General features: G+C 40.6%; 1 protein-coding gene across 2 annotated transcripts in view; it reads right to left on the reverse strand.

The window, feature by feature from the left end:
* ADAMTS12 (ADAM metallopeptidase with thrombospondin type 1 motif 12) overlaps window positions 1–16,169 on the reverse strand; it is a 639,247-nt gene that overhangs the window by 163,606 nt on the left and 459,472 nt on the right. For both annotated transcript variants that reach the window (XR_012321927.1, XM_073681470.1), the window contains exons 10-12: window positions 12,814–12,906; window positions 6,346–6,491; window positions 5,504–5,673 (exon numbers count right to left, since the gene is read on the reverse strand). Coding sequence is in view for 1 of the 2 variants with exons in the window: in XM_073681470.1 (XP_073537571.1) it covers window positions 5,504–5,673; window positions 6,346–6,491; window positions 12,814–12,906 (409 nt within the window). In the remaining variant the exon portion in view is untranslated. The remainder of the gene's footprint in view (window positions 1–5,503; window positions 5,674–6,345; window positions 6,492–12,813; window positions 12,907–16,169) is intronic.

The following is a 16,169-nucleotide window of genomic DNA, read 5'->3' on the forward strand; positions in this document are numbered from 1 at the left end:
ACCGGTGAGGAGCACTGGAGCAACGGCGCTGCAGCCACAAGGAATTAATCTTGGAGGAAGTGGTTCTTTTGTATTTTATGCCATTAGCTACCGTTTGAAGCATTTTTGTTGATCTCAGACCTGTGGCTAGCCAGCTACTGTGAAGCTACAACTCTCAGCATGCCTTGATAGCCATATAGTGGTGAACCAGAGTTTGAACACCATGACTGTAGAGCAATAAATGTAATAGAAGTGTAAGCTTCCTTTTGGGGAACGGCACTTCCTTATTCTGTACCCTTCTCCATACTGTTAGTTGTTAGATAAGAGATCAAGAATGTTTTTTCCAATGTTTTTCCAGTGCTAAGTCTTTTGGTAGACTGCTCTAAAAAGTGTAACTTTTCTTAATATAAAGAACTCTCTCCTTTACTGACAAGCTGCTTTTTCTTGACAGTTTCACGAGTTTGCGGTACAGTTTTATTTTTATAAGTATTTCTGTCATATGGCACAGTATAAAGTGACGGTATAGTATATACAGTACAGACCAAAAGTTTGGACACACCCTCTCATTTAAAGATTTTTCTGTATTTTCATGACTTTGAAAATTGTACATTCACACTGAAGGCATCAAAACTATGAATTAACACATGTGGAATTATATACTTAACAAAAAAGTGTGAAACAACTGAAAATATGTCTTATATTCCAGGTTCTTCAAAGTAGTCACCTTTTGCTTTGATGGCTGCTTTGCACACTCTTGGCATTCTCTTGATGAGCTTCAAGAGGTAGTCACCGGAAATGGTTTTCACTTCACAGGTGTGCCCTGTCAGGTTTAATAAGTGGGATTTCTTGAATTAAAAATGGGGTTGGGACCATCAGTTGTGTTGTGCAGAAGTCAGGTGGATACACAGCTGATAGTCCTACTGAATAGACTGTTAGAATTTGTATTATGGCAAGAAAAAAGCAGCTAAGTAAAGAAAAACGAGTGGCCATCATTACTTTAAGAAATGAAGGTCAGTCAGTCCGAAAAATTGGGCAAACCTTGAATGTGTCCCCAAGTGCAGTTGCAAAAACCATCAAGCGCTACAAAGAAACTGGCTCACATGAGGACCGCCCCAGGAAAGGAAGACCAAGAGTCACCTCTGCTTCTGAGGATAAGTTTATCTGAGTCACCAGCCTCAGAAATCGCAGGTTAACAGCAGCTCAGATTAGAGACCAGGTCAATGCCACACAGAGTTCTAGCAGCAGACACATCTCTTCAACAACTGTTAAGAGGAGACTTTTGTGCAGCAGGCCTTCATGGTAAAATAGCTGCTAGGAAACCACTGCAAAAAGCAGAAGAGTCTTGTTTGGGCTAAAGAACACAAGGAATGGACATTAGACCAGTGGAAATCTGTGCTTTGGTCTGATGAGTCCAAATTTGAGATCTTTGGTTCCAACCACCGTGTCTTTGTGCGACGCAGAAAAGGTGAACGGATGGACTCTACATGCCTGGTTCCCACCGTGAAGCATGGAGGAGGAGGTGTGATGGTGTTGGGGGTGCTTTGCTGGTGACACTGTTGGGGATTTATTCAAAATTGAAGGCATACTGAACCAGCATGGCTACCACAGCATCTTGCAGCGGCATGCTATTCCATCCGGTTTGAGTTTAGTTGGACCGTCATTTATTTTTCAACAGGACAATGACCCCAAACACACCTCCAGGCTGTGTAAGGGCTATTTGACCAAGAAGGAGAGTGATGGCGTGCTACGCCAGATGACCTGGCCTCCACAGTCACCAGACCTGAACCCAATCAAGATGGTTTGGGGTGAGCTGGACCGCAGAGTGAAGGCAAAAGGGCCAACAAGTGCTAAGCATCTCTGGGAACTCCTTCAAGATTGTTGGAAGACCATTTCCGGTGACTACCTCTTGAAGCTCATCAAGAGAATGCCAAGAGTGTGCAAAGCAGTCCTCAAAGCAAAAGGTGGCTACTTTGAAGAACCTAGAATATAAGACATATTTTCAGTTGTTTCACACTTTTTTGTTAAGTATATAATTCCACATGTGTTAATTCATAGTTTTGATGCCTTCAGTGTGAATGTACAATTTTCAAAGTCAAGAAAATACAGAAAAATCTTTAAATGAGAAGGTGTGTCCAAACTTTTGGTCTGTACTGTATATGTCCACCTTTTTCCCCAATTCTCAAGGATTCCAATTTCACACAAAACAAATTCAATACATTATTGGGTCATAGCAAAACTCTAAACTGGCTGTAATTCACATCACAACGACTGGGTGGCAACATATAGATATATGTTTAGAGCCATGTCTCCCAGCAGAGGGCGTCACACAATAACGGCCACACAAGACACATCCAGTATGAAAAATAAAGTTCTGAACAGCGTAACAAGCAAACGACACAACAAAACCGTCAGATGTTCCTGCGTTCCTCAGCTCCTGTGAAATTATGAGGAGTCCATCCTTTCATAGCCGCGCAGCAGCATCATCTCCTTGTGTCAATTAGGAATACTGTTTAATGAGACAGCGCATGAAATACGGCTCCAGTCCGCTGGGCGGGATAATTACATTATAGGGTAATAGAGGAGGCTGATAGTTACACTTGTCTCAGATTTTTGGGACTTAATAAAAGGAAATGTGGTATGCCCCTTTAACCTCCATTTTTTATTACATGCCTTTTTTTTAGTAATAATTATTTCCTTGATATGTTGATATGGCATTTCTAAAGCATATTTTCTTAGGACTCTGCATTGTGCTGTTTCTGTCACAATTCCACCACTCACAGTGGCCCTATAGCATCAGGGGCGTGCGGTATTGTGAGTGACAACCCAGCTGCCTAATCTGGCCGGGCTTCCTGGGTTTCCTCCCGGTGTCGCCTTTTCTGGGTGATTACCTGGCTATTTAGCCAGATGATAATGGTCAGACCATTGCCAGTAGCAGCTTTGATGGGTAGTGTGGGCGCCTTGTGCTCTGTGTTCAGCTATTCAGATCTTTGTTGCCTGACCTCGGCCTTTGCCTTTTGACCATTCTTTTGTATTACCCCTTTGCCTTTGACTCTCCTGGTATCTGACCCCGGACTTCCTGACTTCCTTGTCTCACAGCTTGCCCTTGACAAGTGACTCAGCGTCACAGTTCCTCTGTTATTCCCCCTGGGGAATTCTGAATAAAGTGACAACTGAGTGTTACCAGTTAGGGGCGTGTCTCTGCATGCTCTCACACTGTCCAATCAGTGCTGCCAGAGTGGCAGAACATTTGGGGCCACACCCAGGTGACAAAGAGACTGATAAATACCATATATTTCTTTAATTTTTAATTTCGAGGAGGAATAACAGAGGAACAGAACAATTTTTTATTACAAGGTGAATAAAAATATTTATGAAAACAGATATGTCCGTCAGCCGCGCTGATGCCAAAATATATATTTTTTTATATATTTGTTTGCACTATAAATTATCATCTATAATGCTTCAGGATATTTATTCTAAGCTATAAGAAAGTTATTGTCTTTATAGAACTTACTCCATGAACCTACTATATATATCTAGTGTAAGCTACAAATGACACATTGCCTATGGACCTTAATTTCTACAACCTTTGTGAAGTCTTTCCTTTCATATTGACACGTTTGGACAGCAGAGCTTTTCTTTTTTCTAATCCCCTAACACAGGGTTCCCCAACTCCAGTCCTCAAGGTCCACCAACAGGTCATGTTTTCAGGATTTCCTTAGTATTGTCCAGGTGATGGAATTATTGCCTGTGCAGGTGATGGAATTATTACCTGTGCAGGTGATGGAATTATTGCCTGTGCAGGTGATGGAATTATTGCCTGTGCAGGTGATGGAATTATTACCTGTGCAGGTGATGGAATTATTGCCTTTGCAGGTGATGGAATTATTGCCTGTGCAGGTGATGGAATTATTACCTGTGCAGGTGATGGAATTATTGCCTTTGCAGGTGATGGAATTATTGCCTGTGCAGGTGATGGAATTATTACCTGTGCAGGTGATGGAATTATTGCCTGTGCAGGTGATGGAATTATTGCCTGTGCAGGTGATGGAATTATTACCTGTGCAGGTGATGGAATTATTGCCTGTGCAGGTGATGGAATTATTGCCTTTGCAGGTGATGGAATTATTGCCTGTGCAGGTGATGGAATTATTGCCTGTGCAGGTGATGGAATTATTGCCTGTGCAGGTGATGGAATTATTGCCTGTGCAGGTGATGGAATTATTGCCTGTGCAGGTGATGGAATTATTGCCTGTGCAGGTGATGGAATTATCATCTGTGCAATACTAAGGAAATCCTGAAAACATGACCTGTTGGTGGACCTTGAGGACTGGAGTTGGGGAACACTGCCCTAAAAGGAAGTTGTTATTGTCCACCATATTACAGACTCAGAGAAAGGCGCAGCCAGTCCTGGTCACCATTTCAAACCGTTGCTAATTCACATATCAATTTCCTTTCTGTTTCTGTAGAATATGTCTAACTGAATCCGTGCAGAGGCTGCTGTAATCACAGGACTTTATTATTTAGCTACATATACATGGCAGTGATGAGTGAATTTGCCGATATTCGATTCAGCAGTTTGCTCAAATATGACCATAAAATTACATTTGTATCGAATTTATTGCATGCAAATTGAATGTCTGTTATTACAAGACCCCAGAGCATAATAAACATAGGATGAAAAAAAAATAATCCTCACCTCGCCGCTCACCTTTCTGGCCAACGCAGAGCTCTCATTTTATCTAATTCCCTAACAAGAAGTCGTTATTATTGTCCGCCATGTCACAGACACAGTGGAAATGCCGCCCCTGTCATGGTCACCATTTCTGAAAGCCTGCTAACACACATATCATTCCCCCCATCTTCCTTTTCCTTTCTGCCTCTACAGAGTGAGACTGTGTAACTGAATCAGTGCAGAGCCTGCTGTAATCACAGGACCATATCTAGTAAATTCCTTCTACCGTACAGGGACAGCTTATGTATTATTCAGCTCCCTATTGCTGAAGGCTACATGTATACATGATAGTGATAAGTGAATCTGAAGAAATAAGATTCAGCAGTTTGCTCAAATTTGACCAGACATTGGATTTATATTGAATTTATTTTATATGAATTGAATGAGCCTAATGGACGTCCTGGTGTCTCTGAAGTCCCCAGCGCACGATAAATATAGATCCCCAATTTTCCTCAATTCGCTCAAAGCAAATCACAATTTTTTTTTCCAACTAATTTTAACTAATTAAAAGTTAATTTTGTTAAATTAATTGAACTAATTTTAGCTTTATAAAGATTTTAACAAATTTTGCTCAATTTTAGTATATGGCGGTGTGCATGGACATTGGAAACCTAACGCAGAACAGCTGGAGATTTGAGTTGCCAATCACTGATGTAAATGTAGAAGAAATGTACATTCTTTTATGACATCTTGCGGTGATACAAGTGATTAGGGCTGAGCTGCAATACCAGGCGCCGTCTATGGGCAAGGGTGGCACTGTAGCACCCCTATCATCAATAGTGCACATACCTGTGTTATATATGGGATACCATGAATGCAGCTCATTTTTATAGAGCACGGTATCGAACTCAGCGCACTGCATCTGACGGAAGGACGGCCGGTTCTTAGGACAGGGGTTCGTCTTACACATTCTGTATCGCTTCCTTTCCCCAGTACAATATTTCCCTCCAAACTTTGGTCTAAAAATGAAAAAAATATATATATAAAAAAAAAACACTCAAGAGAAAAAAAAAAAGCAAGTAAAAATTGTGAAGATTAATTACATTTGTGATTTGGCAGGAAGCTGTATCTACAGGTTGTCGTAATTCAATAACCAGCCCCATTCTGTGAACCGGTCAGGGCATAGAGAGAAAAGGGAGATGGCTTAGCTATTAAAATTAATAATCAGTCAGCCCCGTTCACACACAGGTATCAGGACAGGAAACGCTGCCCAGTCAGCACCCAGGACTAGAGCTTGCGGTTGAAGACAGGGGCACCTTTTAGATGTTGGGTATGTTAGTAAATTGTCTAATTACATTTTTTTTTGGTGGAAACCCCTTAAAAACATCTCTAAATTTGCAATAGGTCTACAGTTCCTAGGCAGAGCTATGGGTCTCCATGGTAACAGACAACAATTAAACTGTGTAGTCAGATGGTGAAATTTACTGCTGACTCTACATTAAATGAATGGCTAGATGAACAGCTTGCGAGTGTACCCTACCTAATGGAAGTAGCGAATGGATGGTAGTCTATACCTAGGAACACATATAGCTCTGCATGGGTCCTGCGTACACAAAATGTTAGATTTTTATTCTTGTCGTTTTTTTCTGAATGAAGTTGTGAATGTAGCAGAATATCCGTATGATACTCACTCTGGGTTGTTACATTTCCGCTCTGCACTCTGTACCCCGGCTCCGCACGTTCGTGTGCAGTGCGACCATGACGTCCATGACCCCCAAGCTCCATTTACAGTGTCCGGCCGTTTTCCTACGGTGACGCAAGCACCATTGATGCACCACTGCAAAATGACAACATTCATAGTCAAAACAGATAAATAATAACAGGATGGTAAAGGGTATAAGCAAAACGATCACTGGAGACAAAAGTCAGCAACTTCTGACTTGAGAACTCCTTAAAGGAGTAGTCCAGGATTAAATGAACATGGCTGCCGGCATGCAAAATTGCAGTTCAGTCACTTCAATAAAGTGTAGCTGATGAATCAGATGCAACTACAACTGGATAAGTGCGGTGGAGTTTTTTGAAGAAAGAAGTAATTTTTTCCCAATCCTGGAGAAACTCTTTAACTAATACGACATATAGTCCCAGCATATGAGACTATATACCATTCAGTTTAAAATGCCTTCCACAGATTTTTAGAGTTTTTTTTTTATGTTAAGTGCCGGCCGCCCTCTTCTTTTTGCCGCCCCAGGCAATGGCCCACAGGTTCCTTATTACAAACAAGTCCGTGCTGAAAAGACACTCTTAGCCTTAAAAACCAATTAGCACATACACTAAACATTAAAATAAGTGTGAAATGCCTAAAATGTAGAATACAGGTATCCGGGAAACAGTCTATAAAGGCTGCAAAATCTGGAATAAACCTTGATACAAAATATTTTAGAGTAATACCAACAGGGTCCTCCAAGCCAAAAACCTCAGGGGACAATCTGCCCGCACCACGTTTACTCCTAGGAATTGACTGTTGGCTTTAAAGCACTAAAAATCCCACCTGTGTAATGTCCACCATGCCCAATATTCATCCCTACAGAAGCCGGACTAGTAAGAGGTTGGGGTTGGGGTAGGTGTTTTATCCATGGGCCTTAACCCGTTACTTCCGCAGCCAATTATTGTTTTTTCCTCTCCTGATTCCAAAAGCAATCACTTTTTTTTTTTTTCAGTCGATATAGCCATAAAATGTCTCAAATTGTAGTTTTGAATGACACCATCCATTTTACTATAAAATGTACTGGAAAACAGAAAAAATTCCATTTGGGAAGAAAAAAGTAAAAAAAAATGCAATTCCGACATTGTCTTTTGGATTTTGTTTTTACAGCGTTCATTATATGGCTAACTGGAAACATGATTCTCCAGGTCAGTACGATTACGGCATTATCAACCTTTTTTTTTTATTTAAGTGGCAAAAAAAACAAAACAGAAGTCTGCAAAAAAAAAAAAATTGGGGGTTTGTGTCGCCATCTTCCAAGACCTGTAATGTTTTTATTTTTACATCGATGGAGCTGCATGGTAAGCTGACGGTTTTATTGATAATGTGTTCCACCTACAAATCTTTTGATTTTTTTTTATTCCTTTTAGGGAGGAATGGTGACAGCAATTCCTTACGGCATCTACCTTATGGGTTAATTCATTTTATATTTTTACTGATTTGACTTATATGACTGCAGAAATACCAAATATATTTATTTTAATAAATATCATTATTTTATTTTTAATGGGAGGTAAGGGGAGATGTTTAAAAGTTTTATAGTTCTTAAAAACTTTTTTTTTCATTTATTTTACAGATTTTTTTTTTAATCCCTTTTAGGTACTTGAACCTGTGATTACTGATACTATATATACTGACATACCACAGATCTAGTGACCACGCCATTTAAATGCTGCTGTAAGAAACTGACAGCAGCATGAAAATAGTTAACAGCAGCGTCCGGAGCTCAGCTGTGGCTGCTGCTGGTAGACACACATGCTGGCTATGTAATATAGCCAGTATCTACTGTGTGGGCAGAGGGATCAGCCTCTGAGCTTCCGCCACACTCGGGATCCCAACAATGATGTAAATGGATTTGATGTTGCGTGAACAGGTTAGATTACCTCTATTTGCAGACGGCATGCTCTCTCTACTGATCTACACATTTCTCTTCCTAACTTTTGTAAAATCCGTTCTTTTACCCGGTTTGCGAGGCTTTGCTTTGTCTGTTGCTGCCATATGTCTACTATTAGACAGCACATCTGAGATGAGATCTCCCCTGGACGACCCTCCAGAGTTTCTCCAGTTAAAACATGTTATCATATATCTGCAGGATAGGTGATAACTTACCAATGGGTCCGACCATTGGGATACACACCAATTTCCATCTCCAATGGGGCACGTTAATGCATGTTATAAAACAGAGCTGCAGGTCGGACACCCAAACGCCGCTCCATTCATTCTCTATTGTGTTGCCGGAAAAAGAAGAGCGCAGTCCCATAGGGAATGAATGGAGTGGCAGCAGAGCATGCTCACTGCGACTCCATTCTAGTGGTTTAAAAGTTCCCCATTCTTCATTTCCGTGCGGGTCCCAGTGGTCAGACCCCCACCAATCTATAAGGTATCCTATGCATAGGTGACAACTTGTTTTCATCGGACAACCTCTTTAAGTTAGCCTCTCCGCACTCGGCATTGACCTCTTTCCCGTTCCATCCACAGTTCCCTGGCAGCTTTCCAGCCATTTTGTCTGAACCTTGGTTTCCAGCTGAGCTGCATATCTTTGCGCATATAGTGGCCTATAGGCCTTAGATCCCTGCCCTCCTTTGAAGACCTTTCAACCGAAATTTTCCCTCCCAAGCCAAAAGTAGATATCACTTAGTTCCAAATTGGCTTCCTCTTTCTTTCAAGGTGCCCAAGTTTCTATCGCTACTAGGTCTAAGAGAATATGCAGAGCCGGATCCTCAATTAATGGTCTAATCTCAGTCATTGATGGTATGTCACTTAAAGTGGTTCTCCAGGACACCCGACATCCCCAACGATAAGTTTTTCCCGGTGCCGATGATAGCAGGAACGGATGAGTTGCAGAGCTGGTTAACGCCATCAACTGTTTAGTTGCTTAATATTGCACATCTGTCCTCTATTCGAATCTATAGGGTGCGGATGTTCAGTACCGGACTGCAACCGAAGTTGATGGAGCCGCGCAACTGATCACTTCTGGCCGCCATCCACACTGAGAACAGCTGATCGGTGGATGGGTCAGGTGTTGTACCCCCACTGATCAGATATTAAGGACCTATCTTATGAATAGGCCACAATGTAAAAGTCTCAGAGAACCCTTTAATCCCTCCCAAGAATACTCAGCGAGACACCCGCGAATGTTTACTGCGATGGGTCCCTGTCTGACAATAAATGGCACCTAATTTGGAGGAGAGCGTCTAAAACCACCACGTGAATTTACCATGGACTGAATCAATACAAAACACCACTTATTTGGTAACCAATCCCCGAAGTTCTGCACAAACATTGTCCTGTAATTCCACCAGTCTTTGGACGGCCATTGTTCCACATCTGCTAGGACTGTTCGTTATGGCTGGAGGTAACATCTCTTATTCATTGAGTCCTGGATCCTCGGTCCAATCTCAACAATTTATTTGATATGGTTGTTGGACAGGTAGTGACCAGACGACTGAGGCCATCAAAAGCTTAGACCATCGCACCGCCTTACATCATAGGAGACGCGGGATCTAGGGGACATCTACATGTCTGCTCCTGATACATGGAGATTGCACCACTTTATTCCCTCCTGCCCTCGCTTTCCTTGTTTTCTTTTCTCCATCATTGCCAACATGTATTTTATTCTTTTAGTTTAAATCGTTTTTTTTTTTTAATTTTGTCAATGTTTTTTTTTTATCACAATCTTTTGTAAAAAAAAAAAAAAAAGTTGAATTATTAATCTTGCAACTTTCACACCAGCCACTGGGGCTATTTTAGGCTCGTACATCCTGTCCTTTCAGGAAGAGTTTTCAGCAGGTTCCTTATCATCGGAGTCAGGATTACAATGATAGGTAACACCTCACCAGTTGACAACACAGGATCTGTCAATCACAATAGACGATGTCACAGCTCACCTCCTCCCCCTCCCTTCACAAAGACACTTTGCACACGCTCATTAGATGGTTTGATGCAAAAGATAAGGGTGGGATCTTATAATTGTGGCTAATGTGCATGTGTTTCCTGAAACTAAAGGAAGTATAAGTAGCCAATGTGAAAATTGCAAGATTTCACATTTTTGTACTTTTCTGATTTTTATATCAATGTAGCTTTTCTTTAAAAAAAAAGTTGCTAAATTTGGCGTAACTCTACTCAAGTCTCTCCAAACTAATTTTATGTACCTCAGTTATTTTACAGCATTTTTTCGTGAAACTGAACTTTTCCTGCTAAATAGTCTCAAAACCAGTTAAAGACAGAAATAGAGACAATTTTGGGCTCTGTGAAAAATATATGTTTCTTGTGCGCCATTTCAATGAGTTTGGTACGAAAAATCTCAGCGAAAGCAACAAGTCAAAAAAAGAAAATTAATTAAAAAAAACCCCCACAATTGATGAATTTTGGCCTTTATATATATAGAGCTTCACTGGTTTAATGTCCTTGATAAGTAATGCTACCATGGCTTTTTCTTTTTTTCCCATTCTTGTGGATGTCCACTGTTGTCCTATTATTTCCTGTTCCAGATGTGCAAAGATCATTGTACAAACCTGCTTTACTTCATTACGATGTTTATGCCTATGTTTATTATTTTGTAAAAATGCTCAAAAAAATACATTCAAAAAAATATAAATTGCTGACTGCCACCAGTAGATGGAGCTCACTGCATATTTATCAATATTGTTCCCAATTAAACAACAGTATACATTACGCTTCTGAGCTCCCTCTAGTGGTGGCATCAAGAAGACGGAATTTTATCATTTACTTCTTTGTCTATACAGGTGAATTGGAGAAGCAAAAAAAAACAACAAAGCTTTGACCACAATAAAAATATATTTAAACAACTTTTTTTTTTGATTAGCTGGGCCCAGTGTCAGGAAACCCAGACTGATGGCTGAAATTAGGGCACAGAAGTGCTCAGCTCGTTCTGGGAGAGTGAAAAGAGTGAGCATGAATTGACAATAGATATTGTTTCAGTGATCAGTGGGGTCTGCAAACCCCCACAAATCAATGTTTTAGGCATGTGGCTATACCATACATATTTGCCTTGTTCGGAGACTACCGCCCCCTACATCTCCATTGCGAGCACTTGCCGCTCCTTATCTTTACTGCTTGTTGGCTTCTGCACTGAGCGGTTTTGCTATCGAACAATTACAAGAGAATTATGAAAATGTCAATATCGCTCAGACCTCATGCAATAATGTCTCGGGTACTGTATGAGATGGCAGGGCAGCTGCATACATCTTATCTGCAGTCGATGCCCTATCTCCTCCTTCAGCATAATTATGATATCTGTAATGTGCCGTTACCAAGGTTCTTCCTGCAGAAATTGATTTTTTTTAATACCCAGTGGTGAGAGCGGCCCCACGTCTATTGTGCAATCTACATTTAAAGGGCTCGTCCATTATAGTGTAGGTAAAACATAATCATCGCAGGATGGAGAATCCTACAACTTTCTAATATATTTTCTTTTTCAATTCATTTCCATTTTCAAGATCTCTGCTTGTTGTCAGTAAAGGAGAACAATCGGAGACTGAAAACCTGCTTGGTTTATCTGATAACATTGCAGGACTTGGAGCGGTTTAATAGTTTCACTGACAGCAATCTTGGAAATAAAGAGCGATTAAAACATAAAATGTAAATTAGAAAATCAGGTATGCAAATTAGCTTTCTCACAGAGGAAATGGAGATAGCTATGGAGATAGCGACAATATGAGTAAATGTTCAACTATTTAAAGGGCATTCATCACTTGCCATAAATATGTAATTTTTTTCCCCTGGTGTAAATGTCGCTTTTCTCCTGAATCCGGCGATGCTTTTCTTTTTTTTCTGCACCTCTCTGTTCCTGAGATATAGCCCCTTATTCCCTGTATGTAAATTTAGACTTGTTAGGCAACTGGGCGTGGTCCTCAACGCTTCCTTGTGGGCGTCTTCATGTGGGCCACGCCTCTTAAGCTAAGAAGACAGATTTATTAACTGGGAAGAGGAGGCCATATCTCAGGAAAGGAGAGGAGCAGGAAAAAAAAATAAACAACGCCGGATTCAGGAGAACAGCGGCGTTTACACCATCTAATAATAATAAAAAAAATGTATATTTATGGCAAGTAACAGCTTTCCTTAATTGAGCCTTCTATTGGTGGCGCGCTCTGGGAAACAGATAATTTGCATGTCCCCCCCCCCCCCCATGAAGCTTAGCCAAGAAGACTATATTTCCCAGAACTCTTTAAGGAGAGCAATTCTCCTTTCCCCCAGAAAAGAGTAAGCTACTGTTCTGATTTTGGTATTTACTTGAATAAGGCCATTCTGCAATACACAACCTGACCTATAGACAAGGGTAGCGCTGTTTCTTGAAGAAGGCTAACATATGTTTTTCTTAATCTCATATAATACAAGGTTTCCTGAAGGTAGGGGCAATAGAAGGTAGGGTCAATACCTTATTTTCCCCACATCTGGTCCCATCTGCTGTAGCATCAAGTTTGGATCTGCATGAATTCTTTACTGCACACCACAAAGTCTGGCAAACATTCTGCAAAAAAAAAAAATGGAGCCAAAACATGAGATATCGTTCTAGTATTAATTAACACGGTACTGACTTGTACTATAGTTTTGAATTTGCTTGTCATAAGTTGCCTGGGAATAAGAATCTGCAAGTTTAAAGACCCCCATGCAACTCCATGATGCGGGTATGTAAAGGTTAATAAGTTTATTTCCTCCTCATTTTTGTCTAACAAGACAGCGAGGGTGGAGCTTTACTTTCCTGGTATTTTTTTGCAGGAAGAACCGCAGGGGCAGGATCTTTCTGCAGGAAGTTGATCTGCAGACAGAGACGGTTGGTGATAGTGGAGAAATGATGAGTGATGGATGATCTGCTGATCTCCTGAGACATCCATAGAGGTGAGGACCACCCACTGTAAATTACCGATAGGTAGTCCTCATGGGAGTGTATAGCTGAAGATCAGGTTTAAGCTGGGCAGCTGAATGCTGTATTTCTGCCATCTTTGCGTATGAAATAGAGGCAGCAGCGGGGCTGTTAGTTCTACTAGCCTCGGTGAGCACAGGATCCCTTTAGTTGGAGGTTGTGAAGTGACAAGACCCACTGTAATAGAACTGGTCTCAGTTACACTAAAAAAAAGTTTATCATAAAAAAAATTAATATATAAAGTCAACTAATACCACAGTCTTGTCGACCTTTGAGTGACAGTCTGATAACAAAAATAAAAAATGGGCAAAAAAACCCAAAACAAAACAAAAAAAATAATAAATGACCACCACCAATTACGATTGCAAATCTAGCCTGAACAAATTACAAATTATTCTAAAGAAAAAGTGTAATATATCAAAAAAAATGTTGCTATAGAAAGTTTATTTTGCTATTTTTTTAACTATATGCCTAAAATTTTATAAAAAAAATAAAAGAGAAGGAAGGAAGGAAAGAAATAAAGAAAGAAAGAAAAAAAAAAGCTGCATTTGTCATATAAAAATGTCACAAAAATCACACTGATATCCCAATAAATAAAAAAGCTATAGCTGGTCACCTAACACGTACTGAAAAGGACTAATATGTGTCTGATTCGTAAAATCCAAAATATTCTGCCACCTCATTACAGAACTTATCCATTAGACAACTTACACCAAAATAGGTGATCAATATATGATTGCCGGGGGTAAGACAGCAGGAATCCTCATCGATCACTTCAATGAGGATCCCACCTTCCCATGTTAATGAATTGAGTAACCACAGCTCCAATAACTGTTTATAACCCAACCTATTCCTCAGTATCAGCGGAGGTCCCAGTAGTCGGATCATAAAGTGATCATCCATTCATCACCTCTCCTGTGGGTAGGTTCTATACGGTATTTTGTTGTGTAGGGGACAATCCTTTAAAGGGCGGAATTCTTGAAATTTTTCAATCAGTTTTGTGTACTCTTCACATTTATTATTATGTTCATAGCTGAAATAAAAGAGGTGAGCCACTGTGCGGTATCATTTATTAATCCATTTACGGTATTATTTTATTACATTTTTCAGTGAAGATCTTTGTATATTTTAAGGCTACATTTTAATCACATTTTGTCATTGTATCTCAGTACATGTTACATTCATTTTGCATACACCAGATTAGATACATTTGTGTATCGTTCGCTTCACCATTCCCAGGAAATATATATTAATAATGTAAGAGGACACCGGGCTTGTTGATATTAGGAACCTCATCCATAACGGCTGCAATACTATTACGCCAGTTAATCATTATCCAGTGTATCGGGGACTACATATGTTTCCATTATTGTGATTATTCGCCAGGTTTCACGTCTCTAATGGCCACGCTAATAAGTATGGAAAGCCGCTAATCTGATTAAATTAACTGGCGTGAGCATTTTAAGATGCATATTACACATATAACAGAACCGTGAACCCCAACAAACCTTTTAGCCAACCTTATCTGGCCTCGGCCTCGGTTATTTTTCGGGAAATGTGATAATGAAAAGTAGATGTGGGAGATGAATATTTACCATCTGCAAATCCAGTAAACAGGGCGAGACGTGCCAATCAGAGTAACAAATGTTCCTCCGGTGGGGCCGGTATCTCATCCATTATTAGCCCCTATAAGTCCAGCCCAGTGTAGGTGACTATGGAACCATCACAAGTCACTGGGGTCCAAGTCGTGACCGGCAAATAATAATAAATAGCCACACAATAATAAATATTTGTTCGCAGTGTTTATCAGTCTGAAAGAGCAGAAATCTCTCGCAGTTTGTCATTTTTTCCTATTTTTGACTATTTTGGCAGACTTTCCTGGAGACATGTAGCATAGCAATGGGGGAGGGCTTATGCTGCAGCCAATGCTTTACAGTCAGAAAAAGGTCTGAGTTTTGTAAAATAAATTAAAATTACAAAAATAGTAAAATTATTCTCAATTAATAATTTCATAATTACTTCTCATGGATTTTTTTGCACAATGAGAGAGGACTTGAGAAACATACCAAGACTACACGTCTGCTCCTTGTAGAGAATTATTACAATGAGATAGTGTTACTCATCTCTCCCTGATAGAGCACTGCGTTGCTCCTCTTTTCCAGACTGTTTCATCTATCCTCAGGTTGCCACAAACACTTTACCGAGTCATTTAAGCACGGCTTAGGAAAAAGGGACACTGCCTGAGTATTCAGGTAGTTGGAGTTCCACTACTTTATTGTTCTAGCTCAACTTCATCTGGACTTTGTTATTACGAATCCACTGTTCCAGCTCTGCTTCATCTGATCTGGTGGGTGGCTCTGCTGTTCCAGACTGTTACATCCAGCCCCCTTTTCAACAACCTCACTATTACAGATCTCCACTCTAACACCAATATTCCACATCAACTCCACTGTTGTCAGCTCAGCCACACTTTGTCTCCTCCATTAGAACTCCACTGTTCCAGCTCAGCCACACTTGGTCTTTTCCGTTATAACTCTGCTGTTCCAGCTCAGACACACCTGGTCTCCTCCGTTAGAACTCCGCTGTTCCAGCTCAGCCATACTTGTTCTCCTTCATTAGAAATCCACTGCTCCAGCTCAGCCACACTTGGTCTTTTCCGTTAGAACTCCGCTGTTCCAGCTCAGCCACACCTGGTTTCCTCCATTAGAACGCCGCTGTTCCAGCTCAGCCACACTTGGTCTCCTCCGTTAGAACTCTGCTGTTCCAGCTCAGCCACACCAGGTCTCCTCTGTTACAACTCCAACTCCACTGTTGCAGCTCAGCCACACCTGGTCTCCTTCATTAGAACTCTGCTGCTCCAGCTCAGCCAT

The sequence above is a fragment of the Phyllobates terribilis genome, unplaced genomic scaffold (assembly GCF_046119375.1).
Source record: "Phyllobates terribilis strain yellow unplaced genomic scaffold, ASM4611937v1 Scaffold_1__5_contigs__length_1240528914, whole genome shotgun sequence".
In the NCBI taxonomy this organism is placed as follows: Eukaryota; Metazoa; Chordata; class Amphibia; order Anura; family Dendrobatidae; genus Phyllobates; species Phyllobates terribilis.